We start from the raw sequence: 18,808 nt of genomic DNA, 5'->3' as shown, positions 1-18,808 counted from the left end.
GGGCCGGAGGGTGGGCAGTGCTACATTCGGACTATAAAACACACCCAGATTTTCACCCCCTTTTTGGGGGTAAAAAAGTGCGTATTATACTTTAAAAAATATGGTACATCTTAGATTGCTTTATACATTTTTTTCCTCCATGGACTGAGAAAATGGATAGGTTTACTATCCATATCCTGAAGTAAGCTATGACCAAGCAAAATGCATAATAACTTAGGATTTGTGTAAAACTTACTGTACTGATTTGTAAACTCATGGTTTATGGCTTGAATCTGATTAACTGTGGCTTAAGTCAATGAAGTATGATTAAAAGCAATGTATAAACCAGATCAACATTTAAATAGTCAAGATGTAACAGATGCATTAGAATGGAAATCATTCTGAAAAAATCTTACGAATTTAGAAAATAAACTTCTCCAAAAGTTTTGGGAATGCAACTAAAGGGCATTTTTAGATGGCTTAAGCTTAAGATGGCAGGGACTTTCCAATGTCAACATCCGAGTCATGAAATCCCCTTCAAAAGAAGGGAAGAGTAGCCCTATTCCTGATGGTTATTACATATTCAATGAATACAATCATTGTATATAGCCTGCCTGCACGTTTACTTTTCTTCTCAAATATATGTTGCTGCCCTAATCATAGACTCTAAATGGTTTGCAATCATGGAAAAAAAACCCATAAAATCATAGAAACATATAAAATCAGTCTAAAAGTACAATATAATACAAAATTATATATGCTGGATAAAATATAGCAACCAGGCAAGATACAGGCAGTCCTCGACTTACAACAGTTCATTTAGTGGCCTTTCGAAGTTACAATGGCACTGAAAAAAGTGACATGACTATTTTTCATACTTATGGTCATGTGATTTACATTTGGATGCTTGACAATTGACTCACATTTATGATGGTTGTAGTGTCCCAGGGTCATGTGATCACCTTCTGACAAGCAAAGTCAATGACGAAACCAGATTCACATAACAACCATGTTACTAATTTAACAACTGCAATGATTCGCTTAACAAATAAGACAAGAAAAGTCATAAAATGGGACAAAATTCAGTTAACAAATTTCTTACTTAGCAACATAAATTTTGGGCTCAGTTATGGTTGTAAGTTGAGGACTACCTGTACAATGGAAAGAGTAATCTCAAGTATTTCAGCAAAAAAATAGAGTGAAGGCCAGGACAGCCATCAATATTTATCCCCCATACACATAGAATCATAGTGCTGGAAGGGACCTTGGAGGTTTTCTAGTCCAATCTCCTGCCCAAGACAGAAATCCTTATAACTTCCTGGACAAATGTATATCCAATCTTTTCTTGAAAACCTCCAGCAACAAAGGCAGGCTGCTTCATTGATTAATCATTCTCACTGTCATGAAATTTCTCTTTAGTTCCAAATAGGATGTCTCTTTAACGAGCTTCCACCCATTATTTCTTGTTCTGCACTCAGTTGCTTTGGAGAATAAGTCAACACCCTCATCTCTGTGATTGCCCTCAATACTGGAAGATAGTATCATGTCACTCCTAATCCTTCTCTTCATTAGGCTAGATGTACCTAGTTCCCTTAATCATTCATTGTATGGTTTAGTCTCCAGACTTCTTATCATCATTTTTGTTCTTCACTGTACTCTTTCTAGGTAGGATCTCGGCATCCTTTTTAGTGGAGACCAGAACTGCACTTTTCTTGATCTTAATGCTACCCCTCTATTGATGCAGTTTAGGACTGTGCTGACTGTTTTTCGCAGCTGCAGTACATTGCTGTTTCATACTTAAGTAATAGTGGACTCGGATATCTAGATCCCTCTCACACTTATTATTGTTGAGCCAGGTACTGCCTATTCTATACCTGTGCATTTGGTTTTTCCTGTAAAATAAGGACCTTACATTTTGCAGCACTGAACTGCATTTTATAGGATAGGGCCATTTCTCTAATCTCTCAAGATTCTTCTGAATCTTGAGTCTGCCTTCCAAAATATTAGCAACTGATGGCGTCTGCAAATTTGATGAGCTCTCCTTCTATCCCCTCATCTAGATCATATATGAAAATGTTGAAGAACACTGAAACAGAATCTTGAGGAACCACACTGCATGTTTCTCTCAATGTAGATGTAGCTTTGCTGAGGGCTACATGCTGAGTGCGACTGGTCAGCCAATTGTGAATCCATCTGGTGGTTGTACTGTTTATACCACATTGTTCTATTCTACCAAGAAGTAGGCTGTGGTCTACTGTGTCAAATGCATTATTGAAGTCCACATACAGTATACTATATCCACAACATTAGATGCTTGATCTACCATCCAGTATCATATCCTTGATCCACTAAGTTAATCACTTTATCAAAGAAAGCAATAAGGTTTATTTAGCACAATTTGTTTTTAACAAACCCATACTGGCTTCTATTAATTGCCTTGTTTGTTTTTAGGTGCTTACAAATCCGTTGCTTGTTTATCTTTTCTAGGATTTTCCCAAGTATTGATGGCACACATTGTTCTGCAGTTTCCTGGTTCCATTTTATTCCTTTTTTTTTTTGGAAAATCTGGAATCACATCAGTTCTTTTCCAGTCCTCTGGCACTTCCCCCAACCTCCAGGTGTTCTGAAAGATTTTGTTCAATGGTTCCAAGATCACATCTACCAGCTCCTTCAGATTCCTGAGATATAAACCATCTGGTCCTGGCAATTTGAACTCATCAAATGAAAAGGTGTTTTCTTACTAATTTTTTGCTTTTTTGACCTGTTTTCCTGATCTGACTCCCACGGTGGTACTTTTGATAGGTTGGACATTTTTTTCCTTTTGTAGGAAGACAGATGTAAAGAAGAAATTAAGCAATTCTGCTTTTTCCCTGCTGCCTGTCACAGTTTTGCCATCTTCTCCTACCAGTGGGCCTATCATTTCCTTGACTTTCTTCTTATTCCTTACATATCAAAAGAAACTTTTTTCGTTATTTTTGCATTTGCTGCAAGTCTTACCTCATTCTGAGCCTTAGCTTTCCTTAAATCTTTGCAGATTTGGGCTATTTTTTGATAATGTGCTCTAGTTCTGAACCCCTCTTTCCATTTTTTTACATTTATCACTTTTGTCCCTCAATTTGTCAGAGACTTTTTTATTCAATCATGCTGGTTTCATCTTGGATTCCTTTTTCCCTTTTTCTGTGGTATTGTGTTTAATTAGGCTTTAAAATCTGATTTTTCAGTTTCCCAAGTATCTTGGGTTGTTTTTCCCTTTAAGTTTTCTGTGCATGGAAAACTTCCTGTTTCTTACTTTGTTGAAATCAGCTGTCTTAAAATCTGAAACACTAGTCTCACTTTGTTCAATTATCTGTGCCTGCATTATGATGAATTCTAGTATGATTTGGTCACTCTCTCTGAAAGTTCCTACGACTTCCACCCCTTCTATCATTTCATCCCTATTAGTAAGGATTAAGTCCAGTGTAACTGACCTTGGAACCTGTTTGATCTCCCAATTGCTTCAGAGTTTGTCTCCCAGTTTATGTCAGGGTAGTTAAGGTACCCCATTATTACAGTGGTGTGCTTCCTGCACAACTTATTTTACTGAATAGCAAAATGTTTATCTTTTTCTTCTGCCTGGTTGGGTGACCTGTGGTATACACCCCTTTCCCGATATCTCGAGAAGAGGAAATTAGAAGAAGCATATCCACCCATACTGAATGCACAGAATATGTAGATTCTACTGTTCTTTCTACACAGCAAAAGAAAATGAGTTGAGCCTTTTTAAATATGTCCAGTAAAAGCATAATATACTATGTGAATAAATCCACATTAAAACTAGACTGCTCCTTTGACATGAGATGAAGTGAATTCTAGTCAATGCCATAATTCAACCTGCTGATGTACTGAAACTACAGCTCTCAAGATTCCCACTATTTAGCCAAGAGTACCAATTCTGGGGAGTTGCAGCCCCAACATACCCGAAAGATGCCACATGGGAAAAACAAATATAATCAACATGTTAGCTTGCAGGCAATACACAGCTCTTTCCAGGTTTGCTGTAACAGACTAAGGCAGAGATCTACCACTGGAAAATATTTGCGAGAAACCTCCCCAAACAATATACGTAATAAATCATATTGAAGATTGATGAAGTTCTGATTTGCCTCTCCAGCAATTTTTTTTCCAAATCTTCAACTCTTATTCATGTCTGCACTTTTTTATCATGAATACTAACATATTAAGCTCCATGGAATACCTTGATTGGAGGCAAAGAAAGATACATATGTGAACTAGATGATTAGAAAGTGTTCTGGGGAGTGCTAATATTTTCTTCTTACCTTCATAGGCTGAAGCTGTACCCGTGTAATCCTTGAAGGGTCTACAACAGGTTTGGGACGTTTCAGAGTGTCCAAGATATTTTGCCATTGAGGTGGCAAGCCAATAAACTTCCCTTCCTTTGGATCGAATGATGTGTGTACACGATGCTCAAAATTCTGAGGAGCAGAGATTTCAGGTCGCTTCTTTTTCTTCTTGCGAAACATTGTGCCTGAATGAGAAAGAACAAATGCACTGGAGTGTTTATCGGACTTTACCCAGCATCAGTTGCAAGCAATTTACACCATGTGGCATTTACTAACCCCATCTGAGAACCACATCCATTAAAAGTTGTTCGTCTAGTTCAGCAGAAAGCAGAAGAGCATCACAGATGCCACCCTGCATCCATGGTTCCTTCTTGCCAAAAGAGACTGAAAGCTTCTAATTTAGTGGTTTAATGGCTGTGAATATGACAAGATTTAACTGAGACTAATACAATTGCTTTCCAGATGACTTTCTCTTTCTACATATGGTAATTTGAATCCCTTTTACCAATTTTTTTCTAAGCAAAGTTTATTCTAATTAAAATAACAGGCATAAAGAACTCTGTTCCTTATTCCACAGTCTTTCTTGGAACAGTAAGCCATTGGAAACCCAAGCAAGAAAACCCAGCCCTGTGAAGGACTTTTAAAGAACTGAAGATTAGGAGAAATAAATATAAAAAAGTCTCAAAAAAGCCTTAATTTTTTTCTGAAAAAAAACCAAGAAAAAAGCAATGTTTAAGAAGTCTGCATCAGCCATAATAATTATTAAGCTTATTTGGGCCTAGAATCAGAGAATGAAGATGACTCAAGAAAATGTCCATGTAATAAAATATTTTCTTATTTGGACTACTGATGCTTATTATTAGATTTCAATCCCTTAAATTTCTGACCTTGCAGATAATGAATCACAATAATAATCTCACTATGGCTGCCAGTGTAGAAAAACAAAAGAGTAAGGTACTCTAAGCAATTATGTTACTGATATTTACGTTTTCACATTCAGGATTATGAATCTTGTAAAACAGAGCATCCAGCACAGTCTTCTGGTTGCGTTCTTCTGCAGATTAGAATTTAACATCAGTCTTATGGATTAGTAAATGCTGTCTTTTGCTATTAGGGTGCAAATAAAGTGACTGTCTGAATATGTTATATAGTATTAAATGAGTCACTCACTGTTTATTGCGTATCTAGAAATGCATGGTGTTTTCCTTGAACCACACTATCTTCAAGTATTCAATGCTATGTTTATGTGAGTGAGAAAGGATTTATTCTGCTATGATTTTGATTATTTCTATAACCAATCAAAGAAATAACTTCCCCCATCCATCCTTTAGGGGAAAAAATCCTTTGTTTTGTAAGTGCGAATGAACAAAGGCCTGGAGAGGAATAAATTCACTTGTTAATAATTACTACATTGTTGCTATTATTATCATTATGATTATTTATGCATGTTATAATATTAATTCCTCTTCTATCACTCTCTCAGGTTAATAAGCCAGTCCATTTGTTTTTACTCAAAGACAGCTGTAAATTGCAGAACTGCAATAATCCAGAAGCATTTTCTGATACTCTTGTATCTTTCCCTATACCACAATGCTAAGAGCTTTGCCTCGTCTAGCAAAGAATGTGATTTCCCTGGTAGAAATGTACTGCATTTGGATATATTGCAAGATGAATAATTCCATTTTTTGCTGCCCAGTATATTATTTGAAAAGGCCCCAAATCTAATTTTCTGTTAATAATACTTGGGTTGGAATATGAGTAAGAGACACAGTACAAATGGTACTAGTATGCCAACAGGTGCTTGGTGCCTATAGGTCTCATCCCTACCTGAAATGTAATTATAAACTTAATAAATGTGATGCTGATTGTAGAAAAGCAACGTGCCACATTCTAGCAATAGTATATAAAAGTAGGCCTTTGTTTTGCCTAGGGCTCCATACAGGATTCTTACAAAATGAAAATGCTTTTCACAAAACAGCTATAACATTTTAATTTCATTGCACTTTCACTGTAATTGACTGGCTGTGGACATCCCACTCCTTCGTATGCATGTCTTATGTTGTTCTAATGTGTTTGTGTTATACCTGCTTTGTTCTACACTGCCCAGTATCTCACAATTCTGGCAGTCTACAAGTATGGTAAGATAATATTAAGAAAGAGAAGGAGGAAGAAGAGAGGTTACAGCTCTGATCTTTGAAAGGACTTTTTTTCACTTGTACTGGGAAAAAGAGAAATTGGGGAGATAAAGAAATGCTCAAAGTTTGACCGCAGCAGCCATTTTGTAACTGGATAAACCTCACTGTGGCAGCCATCTTTTAATCACAGAACATCTTTTCAAAATTTAGATGAGCTGAATTTTGAAGGCTGCCTAAATTTGGGCTTCAGTATCAGATGTTTACATACAACAAAGCCTTAGGTTAACATTGTGCTATAAAAACATTTGATGATTTATCCTCTAACCAAACAACCAGCAGCTTCTTGCAGAGCTTTTCCCCATTTAGCAGATTTTAGCTGCCTGCCCAGCTTTTCAACTTCACAAGAAGCTCTCTTGAGCCTGCGCGCTACTAGAGTATAGATATTCTTGCTCTAAATTTGGGTCAGAGGTATAGCTGAATTTAGTAGGAATAATTTGTACTGCAGCAGTTGCAGGCTTGTTATAGCAATATTAACAATATCTCCTCTCACACTTCAGTGTCATACTTACTAACAGAACTACATTCTGTATTGTAATCAAAAGGAGTGCATTCAAGTAAAATATTCTCCAGTGCCCTATTTTCTGAGGCCAGAAACATCTAAAATAACTGAGTAAATTACCTGTTCACAAAAGATCTCAAATGTAATAACTAGGCTATTAATAAAGAGACACACACAATTTAATTTTTTAGGGTAAAGTAGAATTATCCTTTTTAAAAATAAATCCTACATCTGAAGAAATCTGACGAAGAAATATCCAAATGATAGTTTATTGAAGGCAAACCCTGACAGAAAGAACCACCAAATCCTGTCCAATATTCTTAAAAGGAAACTGCTGAAGTAACAAAGCAGTTGTGAGTAGTGAGCTCTTATTTGACTGGCAAAACTACAAGCTCATTTGGATAATACTACCTCATTTGGTAGTTGTTTTGCATGATCCAACATCTGCCAGATGCACAGGATTACAGCTGCTAAAATTCTCAGCCAGCTAAGATTTCTAAGAATCGTAATCCAAAATATCTGGAAGGTGTTAGGTTGGAGAAGGCTGAGCTATATAGCATATTAAAATTACTTTAGTGAATCCAAGGCACATTAATTGTTATGCTCCTCTTCAAATAGCATATCTTGTTATCATATAACTCTATCCAATATCCTAGAGTTACAACCAAGGGTTGTACTAAGACAATCCTGAATTCCTAATAATAAAACAACCAGTACTATATAACTCTTACCAGCTGACTTAGTTTTAGAGTGTGAGCTAAGTAAATATTGGCTTCTGGAGGAAAGGCAGGATATAAATTTAGTAAATAATTATCAATATGTTAAATCTTCCCTGTCTCGTCATATTGTCTATGTGACATATCACCTTGTTAATGAAATACAGTCAACGATATGAAGGCATTCTAACATGTATGAAGTAGTGAGACCATCCAGATCCTGCCTACAGAAGCTTAGTAGAAGAAATTCTGGCAAGTGATTTGTTCAAATGGAAAAGGCTAAAGGTTATACCTTTTTATTAGTGTTCATAAATAAAAGATGAGTTCACACTACAGTACCATGATGTAGAGAACTACTTTGTCTAGAGCAGTGATGGCGAACCTATGGTACGCATGTCAAAGGTGACATGCCACAAGTTTTAGGAGACAGGATAACATTCGCCAACACATCAAAACAACTATTCTTGAAAGCATATCCTATTCTAGCATGATTTTTGGAGACTACCATGTTTCCCCGAAAATAAGATCCTGTCTTATATATTTTGAACCCCGAAATAAGTGCTTGGCCTTATTTTCGGGGAGGTCTTATTATTTTGGGGCAGGTGGAGCAAGATGGGGATCCTCTTCCGTCTTATCTGATTTCCAGTTCTGTCTCCCTAACCCTAACCAGAGAAAATGAGGGGGACTGGCTGCATATGCATTTAAATATTTATGGGGAGGGCTTATTTTCAGGGAAACACGGTATGTGAGAATGGGTTATGCCAGTGATGGCTAACCTTTTTGCTGTTGTGTGCCAAAAGCGGGGAGAGCGTGGGGAGGGGTTGCTTGCGCATGTGCCCACAACCATAATGCAATGCCTCCACACTCCCCCCACCCCCGCACATGCGCACGGAACCCTCTGCAGCCCGTTTTGGGCCTGGCAGGCCTCCCTAAGCCTTCTGAGACCAGCTCCCCGCACTCCCCCTGCCCCCGCACATTCGCCCACAACCCCCCGCCCCTATGCATGTGACCCCCCCACGCGCCTCACACCGCCCACGCATGTGCATACGACCCCCACGGCCCGTTTTGGGCCTGGCAGGCCTCCCTGAAGCCTTCTGGGACCAGCTCCCCCTGCGCTCCTCCTGCCCCCGACATGTGACACCCCTCGCATGCATGCATGACCCCCCACACATGCACACGCGTCTCCCGCATGCGCCCCACACCAGAGACCCAAAAATAAGCTGGCTGGTGGGAGGCACTCGCGCATGCGTGGTGGAGCTGAGCTGGGTGATGGCTCGTGTGCCCGCAGAGAGGGCTCCACGTGCCACCTGTGACATGCATGCCATAGGTTCTCCATCACAGGTTATGCTCTTGTGCAGCCTCTGAAAAAATGTGAGAGCGGAAAATGCTTTTGCACTATTTTCAGGTGCCATAGAAGCCATGGAAGAGCGTTCTCGGAAGCTGCTTCAAGAACAAAAACCCTGTGTGACCCAGATCTACCTCGGATAGGCCACAGGGGCCCGTCAATGGAAAAAGAACACTACCTGAAGGTAATTGGCACAAAGCAGCTCCTGGGGATCACGCATGATTGGACTGTATTTTAAAAAATGAATATATAAAGAAATGTTTCTCTTTTGTTTGATTGTGTGTGTGTGTGTGTGTGTGTGTGAGAGAGAGAGAGAGAGAGAGAGAGAGAGAGAGAGAGAGAGAGAGAGAGAGAGAGAGAGAGAGAGAGACACGGAGAGAGGGGGGAAGGGACGGAGAGAGGGAGAGAGAGAGCAGCAGAGTCAAGTCAGCCTAACTATGGACTTCTCTAGTAACAGTAAGAACAAAATGACAATAGCAGTATTTTTACTTAATTTACACGACTGAATTGTTGAAAGTGACCAAGAATTCATAACAAAACATCAGGAAATATATTCACGTATAAAATGCATGGATTAATCATTTAACAGTATCAGTGTGAATAACAAAGCCCAGATTAAAATAGTTTTCTCTAACTGCACTGCAACATTTTTTTCCAAATCTATTAATTTCCAGATGTGTTGAAGTTCCAATTATTCCCATAATTTCTGGTCCAATTTAACATATTTCAGAGCATCTGGAAGAAGCAGGCCAATTTACAAAACAATATGCAAGCTTTCATGATAAATTGAATTTAATTGATTAATAAAGGGAGAGATTTTTGCTGAGATGGGGGCGGGGGACCAGCTTTCCCAACCAAAAAATAGCCATGGCACAGCTACAGCACTGACCATGAGAACAGCCAGAAAGCAAGAGAAGAATAGCAGTAAGAGGCCTTTCATTTCAGGAGAGAAAGGGAACTCCCACACATTTGGAGACAGAAAGGAGAAGACAGTTCCCACTAGTGGGAAGCTACCTACCAGACAGCAAATCTGTTTCCACTGTGTTTTCTGTGATTGAATCTTAAGTCTATATAGCCTTTGTCTACATAGAAGAATTATCAGACCCACTGACTTTGAAATAAGACTAATTGAGTAATTTGTACTACTGTTAAAAAAAACTTTTGGTTTTTAAAAGTTCACTATTATGGTTTTGAGAATCTAAAAAAAAAAAATCTTTTACACATAGTTCTCAACTTAAGACCACAATTGAGCCCAAAATTTCTGTTGTTAAGTGAGACATATGTTAAGTGAGTTTTGACCCATTTTACCACCTTTCTTCCCACAGTTGTTAAGTGATCACTGCAGTTATTAGTAACACAGTTGTTAAGTGAATTTGGCTTCTCCATTGACTTTGCCTGTCAGAAGGTAGCACAGTTACATGACCTTGGGAGAGTGCAATTGTCATAAATGACTCAGTTGCTAAGCAGCTGAATTTTGATCATGTGACCATGGGGATGTTGCAATAGTTGTACATATGAAAAATGGTCATAAGTCACTTTTTTCAGTGCCATTGTAACTTTGAAAGGTCATTAAATAAACTATTGTAAGTCGAGGACTACCTGTAGTATGTGGAAGAATTTAGGCATGGTGGTATGCATACTTTTTTAAAATTTACAATTTCATTGGATTCAAGTAGTTTATTTTTGGATCCTGGCCCATTTGTTTTATCTTGCTTTCCCTTCCACCAGCAAGAGCATTTCTTAATTTTCGATTCTTTGAAGATGAATTAATGAAGAATTTAGTGGTTGTAATTAACAGTGGTGTTTCCCTCTGACTCAAATCTAACTGATTTATGGACTAAGGATTAGGATTTCATTTGTGGGTTAATATTAGCCAACTTTCAAGTATGCATCCAAAAAAGCTTACCAGAAACAAATAACATATTCAGTGAATTCTCAAATAAGACAACTCCACCTGTAGATACAGCACCTACTTGATTTGAAAAGATACACACACTTCAAATGTGTTCATAGATTTATCAGTACCATCTTCAAGAGCCATGCATTTGACAAAATATGATCAATGACAGTTGCTTTGCACCTCCCAAAACTAGGTTATGCCAGATAATTGAGCATAATTTTAAATAATAAAATATAAGATTTCATAAAAATGCAGAAAATATAAATTTTAAAACCTTTCCAATTTAATAAGCAGACAGGTTGCATTTCAAGATCCCTGAGCAATTGCATCGAACCAGACACTTACAGCTTTTGTTTCTCATACATTAAGTACTAGGTTTCAATATTGGTAGAATATATTTGCATCTCTCCCTTTCTTAGAAAAACATAAACAAGCACTTTTAAGCAATGAGTTAATACATGATATGATTTTAATTCCTAGAATATGGAATTATATGTATATGGACCTACTAAGTAAATGGAAAAATGCATACCTGAAGCTTAAGCAATCAGATAAGATCCTATTTTGTCAAATGGCTTGCATCCCAAGATGCTGATGCTTGAAGAATCTTACTAGCCTGTAGTCTTTCCAGTTCTGCATTTACATTTGCACTGAAATGCCACAAGCATAAATAATCAGTCACTGCCATGAAGTAAAAGCCGCTGGAGACTGAAATTCTCTCCATGATCAATCCCTGCTGCCAGGGAGCCACATCCTATTTTTCAACTCCAGATCTAGCCTTTTCATAGATAATGTAATTCAAAGGCTGTCACATCTCCCAATAAGTATGAGGGTCTTTTCTCTCCCCCCCCCTCCCCAAATTGGCAGATTCAGAGCAGAGGGAGGGATTAGCCGATAGGAGGAGCGAGACAAGAAAAAGGGTCAGGCAAAGACAAGGGGAAAAGAGACTGATTTTTTTCTCATAAGGAAGAGGAGCTGCCAGGTAGGAAATTTCCAAAATGGCAAATGTGGCAGAAAGGGGTAGTATGGAGACGGCAACAAAGAACTATTGTTTATTTTTGTATTTCCTTTCAAGGGAAAAAAAAATGTCTCTGCTTCAGAACGGAGAGATTTAGAAATGTAAAGCAATCCTATTAAAGAATGGTCTTTGTCAGCCAAAATAGGCAGAAACTGCATAGGGGACTCAGCATCCATGATGTCTTGACAATCATATAAGCAGCAATTCATCTAACATGCATCATTCATTTTTAAATCACATATTTTTCAACTAGATTAAGGAGGCATGGGTGAAAAACCATCCAAATTAAATGCAATTCCACAAATACTTGACTGCAGGTTTGATCTAATTAGTCCATGTGATTCATTTCACTGGTCCTTTGTTTGATCCCAGGTTCTCATCTCCACTTGGAATATAGTAAGCCCTAAAAAGTTGCAACTGCTCATACTCCTACTACTTTTCCCTTTTTCTTCTTCCTTACCTTCTATTGCCATTTTTGATATTGAGATTTTAATCAAGAGTTCCACAGAACAGAAGAATGATTTCCCCCCCTTATTTTATCCTAGAATCTTATTTGAACTGTGTGGTTCTATGCTAGGGCTACTACTATTCACTTTTTGACCATACTTGAAATGTGTAGTTTCATTTTTGTGTGTGGCTTTTGAAAAAAAAACACAGAAAAAACAAACAGATGATGTGAAAAATTAGGGTGTTATTGGGGAAAACAAAACATATTCACTTTGAATTTTTTCCAATGGTGTTCTGAATGGCTCTATGCACTTCGTTGCCTTTCGCTCAGGAGCAAACAAACTGATTATGCCAAGTACTTGAACCATGTCTAATGTGGAAAATGGATCAGGGATTTAACAAAAGCACAAGTAATACCAGCAGAGAAAAAAATCTTCAGAATCCATCAGCTATAGTCAGCATATCCTACAAGCAGCCCCCATTACCCTTGCAAAGTAAGAGAGTTGTGGTTAAAACTAAACAGGAAAACCTGATCCTAGCAAGGGATAACTAAAAAGTTGCTGCTAAAAGTTTTCTGCCTCCAGTCAGTACTATAAAGAAAACCAAACTACCATAGATCTTACCATAAGTGTTGAGTCAGAGAGGCATTGGAAAAACTCATGGCAGAATGAAATTCTGCTGTACCGGAGCTAGAGGCCTCAATATTCATGTCCATAATGATCACTGGGGAAACAAAGTGGAGTCTGAGACCACTTGTATCAGCTCCGAAGGGATACTACTGAATATATACACTAGAAGAATGTTCAACTGCTGCTATATTCACCAAATGCATATAGAATATTTTTGATACTCTAATAATTTCTACAAGGTGATCTGACATAAATGAAAAGAAGTCCAAATAAGGCAGCTTTCCCTTCCCCAATACTGTATTTGTGTTTTTTTTTCATTTGTTTATTAAATGTGTAAGTCACCCAATACCCAATGACTCTGATCTGAATAGGAAGAATCCCATTTGCTTCCAATGAAAGTCAAATAAAAGCTTCTGCCTGATCTGGAATTGTTCTTTTTCAGGTTTCATGGTCACTGAAAAGACAGTAGTTCTTGTCCAATGACTGGTTGCTTAGTGGCCATTTGAAGTTACGATGGACCTTTCTGGGGGTATGACCCAGATTCGAAGTTCTGATGATTCCCTCTCCCCGAAGTTATATTACCACAATTCAGGCACTTGGCAACCTGGTTGCATTTATGACTGTTTGCAGTGTCTTGTGGTTATATAACCAAGTTTTATAACTGTTTTTGGCCCATAGCAGACCATTGGTTAACTTAATGACAATGGCATTAGCTTAACGACTGCCACAAAAAAGATCAGAAACCTGGATCAGTCATACAAGTTATGACTGTGATGGGCAAGCTCAATTATGGCTGTAATTTGAGGACTATCTATGTTCATACTGGCTTGAATATAAGAAGTGCAAATTTCCTCACCCCAAATGGGAAAGTAAAGGATGTTGCAGCCAAACCACACATATACAGCATACAGACTGCAAAAACTGATAGCTGAAAATCTGGAAAACTATTAAATTTCAATTACACCATGGTTTTTTTTTACAACATTGACTTATAACTATCGTGGACTGCAGTTATCACGTGGACTACGATATCACATAGAAATCCTGTTTGTTTTAAAATATCTAAACACACATGTTCGTGGCATTTTAAAAATGCAAAACTTATAACTCATTTCTCAGATCAGTTTAATCAACTCAACTGAATTTTGCCCAGTACAAAAATCTAGCAATAAGAAGAGGTATTGATATTAGCCATGGTGTCTGCCAAACTGACCTCTCTTCTCCAACTTGACATCTACAAATGTTTTGGTTCTTGCATTTCCGAATCAGAAAAGACCTGGTAGGTATCTTATACCATTAAGGAACTATGGCATTATGACTTTTGTTCTGCTTCCTTTTCCCAATTCTTTTCTGCAGACATTTTTATATGTCAGATTCTTCTTGATTTTCTTAGAAACAAAGCCCTCCTACTTTCCTAGGACTAGCATGCCTGAATGAAGTGATACTCCAAATCCTTTTGTGAATACCTGTTTTATTCTATTAGAAACAAGTGTCAGAGAGCTAAATATTATATTACTGGGTATATCTAGGTACAAATTTCCGAACCAGAAAAGACCTGAAATAAACTACAAGAACCCAATTATTTTATCTAAAGTTATTTCAAGGAATGGAAAAGGAAACATAAAATGAAGCCCTCAATTTTTATTTGCTTTTTGTTTCTTTTTCATTTAAAAATATCTAATCCATAACAAACACACTGGCCTTTACATCTCTGAGAACATGAATTATAGATGCCATCAGGAAGTAAACATGGTTATAAGATTGGTTCCCTCTTAGCATACTGACATGGTCCAGGTAATGCCCCATGCGATATTGTGGTTTCTTTAATTTTGGCTATTGAATGTGTTGCTACATTGTTTGCAAACAAAGGTTTATCTATTGCAATTGTGTCTTTCCAATGATTATGTAAATCAAAGCTTCAGGCAACATATGAATCAGCATACTGTATTACGATGAGTAAATCCTCCCAATCTTATAACCTCCAGATCTATTGGGCTACAATTCCTTTCATTTCCATGTAGAATTAATGGCCATGCTGCTAGAAAATGATGGAAGTTATAATCCAACACTTATAGAGGATCTGAATTAAGTAATGAGGTATATAGCATTTTCCCATGAATATTCACAATTCAGTTACTGTAACAGCAAGTGATAACTTCCGTCTATTAAACAGTTCTCAATGATGAAACAGTAAACCAACCTTCTCTATGATATATGGAAACTGTTCTCAGGCATCATGAGAGGTTGGCTGAATTTCTAGGAATGGAGCCCTAATCTACCTGCAAGAGCACAAGGCTGGGGAAAGTTGCACTATAGCACAAAGTATGCATGTCACTTCCAATCTGATAAAATACACTCTGTTTTGCTTAATATATCTTGTGAAGCCAACAATTCCAACTACATTTATTCTTGGCGAAATGTGAGTTTTAGAAACATAACACTGAATAAAATCATGGGAAAGAGGTCATATGATTACCACACACAAGGTGGGACCACACACAGCTTCCCAATGTATATTCACATCAAGGTAGCAACTTATTTTACCATTCTGAATAGTGATGGAATTAGACTTGGTGAGTCCCTAAGCTATATAAAAAGTTTTGGGGCCTCCTGTTAAAAGTTACACCAGAAAGTTTCAGAAAGGTATGTACCAAAACAGGACTTTGGGTCACCACAGGAAAAAATGAAAACATATAAATGCCTTGTAATTTACATATAAAACCATTTTAAAATCATGCCTAAAAGTTTGCTACACAAGAGTTTAAAAAACTACAATACACATTAAAACTGCAAAATTCTAAAACCAAAACAATCAGAATGTCTGTTAGGCCCTGCAAATTGTGGGACCCTAAGCTGTAGTTTGTTTACTTTATGCTTAAATATTGCAATGATTCTGACTTGTAGCTTCTATGAAACTGTACATGAAAGCCAACTCATATGGTGGTTCCTTCAGATTGCTCCAAGCAGAGGAACTGTCTGTATTAGTGTATAAACTGAACTGATGGTTCATCTTAACAAAAATATACCAAAGTGCTTCTAAATATAACTTGTTGATGGGAGAAACGCATTGTGATTGAGCCACTACAGGATCTCTTTGGCATACCACAAAATATCCAGTCTTATTTACTGTTAAATAGTCTTATCTATACTAGACACAAAAGGCTTTGAGACCCGAATGCAGCATGATTATTTATCCCAGCCTACCCACCTAACAGTTTGAAAACATGCAAATGAGAGTAGATAAATAGGTACAATTTCAGTGGGAAGATAAGAATGGAATGGAATGGAATAGAATAGAATACAGAACAGAACAGAATTCCTTATTGGTCAAGTGTGATTGGACACACAAGGATTTTGTCTCTGGTGCATAAACTCTCTGTATATACAAGCAACAAGTGATAATTCACGATCATAATAGTGTTCTGTGCACCTCGGCATATAGGCATGCTAGTCATATGACTATGGAAGTGTCTTTGGACAATGCTGGTTCCCTTGACTAAGAAATGGAGATGAGCATCCTGCCTAAAGTCGGACACTACTGGACAAGGGAAAGCTTTACCTTTACCTATACACATTAGCAGTATCTGGAAATTGGTGCCATTAGATACAATGGAACTTGTTTCAGAATAGACAAAGTAGTATGTTACCAATGCTATAAGCATTTCACAAACTGAAGCAGCTCTTCAAATGAAATGTGATGAGCAATGAGTACACTGCAGAACAGCCACTTAATCCTTGCACATGGTTACAGACCATGTTTTCCCCCCATAAAATCTGAAAAGTCTAAAAGGTTCAATAGATGAACAGATGCTTAACAATTATCTTAAATGCAATGGGGATTCATCATAATTTTATACTCAGGTTTTGTCACAAGTGTTAGTTCATTACAAATTTCATTAGATATATTATTAATAATTTGTGTTAACATAGGGAGTGTTATATTTTTATGGATTAGTGCTTAGAGTATTAACTCCCATTTTGGGCAGTTCCATAAACACTGATTCATTATATTGTTAAAGGAAATAACCTTCGAGTCTTAATGAACCTTAACAAATATGAGGTATGTTTAAAATGTGATTAAGTCTACGGATAATAGCTCTGGATGGCATACAACATGAAACAGTTTAAAATAAACTAATAGAAAATGATAGAAAAACCAACACCTGGAAAAATAACACAAATTCTACCAGATGAATTATCACAAAAGGTCCATCTCCCACTCTAGCTCAAGGCCTGGAGGAACAGCCAGGTTTTAAAGGCTCACTTAAATAAGGAAGGCATATCAATCTCATGGGGGCTGAGGGACATTATTCCAGAAAGCAGGTTTACATTTCAAAGGCATATGACAAAGTAAAATGGGGCTACAATTACACTAGCAACCTTGCAGAAATATTCATAGATTAAATATTTTAAGCGGAAACATCTTCAATTTAGCACAACTTTCCAAAAGGTATTCCTATAAATACTAAGACTCACAAAAACTTGTAGAATGTTTAGATAGGAAAGAGAAGACAATCCTTACCAAGACAGATTTGGACAACTAAACACCTTCTTTAGCAAAATCAAGCAGGATTTTAAGGCACACTTTCTACTTGTAAATCATAGAAATTGAACCAAACAATAGACTGATAATTGCAATCATGCACACATGCTTTGAATTCATTCCCAAATTCTGAAGCATTCAGGAATAACAAATGGGAGATGGTTGGAGTTATAGTATATTTATGGTCAGATTTCTACTCTAAAGTGGACTATAGATCATCTCTGCACTGTTTATCTGCTGCCCTTTCTATCATACCTAATAAGCAATACCTGTTACACCACATTCATAATCCATCTAAAAGAGTTGGGAAAAGGCTTGTGTGATTTACGCCAATTCTCTACTAACTTAAGAATCTAGCTCACAGATGGCCATCCAGCCTCAGCAACATACATAGAACAAAACAACTCCAAAGACTTCATGCAGCAATCTGTTCTGCTGTAAAGTAGCTATAAACCTTTAAAATCTATGCTAAAGTCCACCCCAAATCTTCTCCTGGCCATTTGTACCTGATAAGATCTAGCCATGTCCTTCTAAGCAATAAACAACAAATCTGCAGGGACAGAGAAATGTACATCATCATTTATAACATTTCCCCCTTTTTCTCATTAGACTGACCTACCGTTTTGCATCCAACATTATATGTATTTAATGTAACATTTTCCAACACACAAATAGTATCTGTAACTCAAGTAGTTACTCAAATAGCTTTCCATTACACTTATTACATGGCTGGGAATTTGATTATAGGTTAAGGGCCATACACATGGTCATAGTCACACTCATCTTCCCAATTTCCAGGTCCACCTAAAGACCTTCTCAGGAGCACTGCTCCCCTGCTGTTGCAAGCAGCAGCCAACCAGTGGAGAACAAGGAAAACAAGAAGGCCACCTGGAGAGAAGCAACCACATTTAGTTTTCCTTCCCTCTAACCAATGAACCTGCTTAAGAATGCAGTTGCTTACTGCTATTGGACCACTAGGAGAGGTGGGCAGCCTCACCCCCTTTCCATTTTGGTGAGGTCCACCTGAGAACAGCTGATTCTCAAATATCATTAGCAGTAATCTGTTCCTTAACACCTAATCAATGGTTGGTCAGTTAGATGTCAAAGGAAAACAGGCAGAACTTCCCAAAGCTCCAGCCTCAGGGCATAGAGGGACAGTAGGACCACCTGTGGAACTGCAGGTTGCCAGTCTTTCTT

At 37.6% G+C, this 18,808-nt stretch overlaps 1 protein-coding gene across 7 annotated transcripts in view; it reads right to left on the bottom strand.

Moving 5' to 3' along the window:
* PAK6 (p21 (RAC1) activated kinase 6) overlaps positions 1-18,808 on the bottom strand; it is a 62,266-nt gene that overhangs the window by 26,296 nt on the left and 17,162 nt on the right. For 5 of the 7 annotated variants that reach the window (XM_034417873.3, XM_087875627.1, XM_034417874.3 and 2 more), the window contains one exon: positions 4,296-4,504. In XM_034417873.3, the coding sequence (XP_034273764.1) occupies positions 4,296-4,499 (204 nt within the window). In that variant the 5' untranslated portion in view covers positions 4,500-4,504. Of the gene's footprint in view, positions 1-4,295; positions 4,505-5,305; positions 5,374-18,808 lie in introns of all 7 variants that reach the window. The other 2 variants (XM_087875624.1, XM_087875604.1) reach the window with 1 other exon arrangement.

This window comes from Pantherophis guttatus, chromosome 1, assembly GCF_059756535.1.
Source record: "Pantherophis guttatus breed Tessera chromosome 1, ASM5975653v1, whole genome shotgun sequence".
NCBI classification, from domain to species: Eukaryota; Metazoa; Chordata; class Lepidosauria; order Squamata; family Colubridae; genus Pantherophis; species Pantherophis guttatus.
Note: the sequence above shows the minus strand (reverse complement) of the source record. Positions and strands in the feature narration are given on the sequence as shown.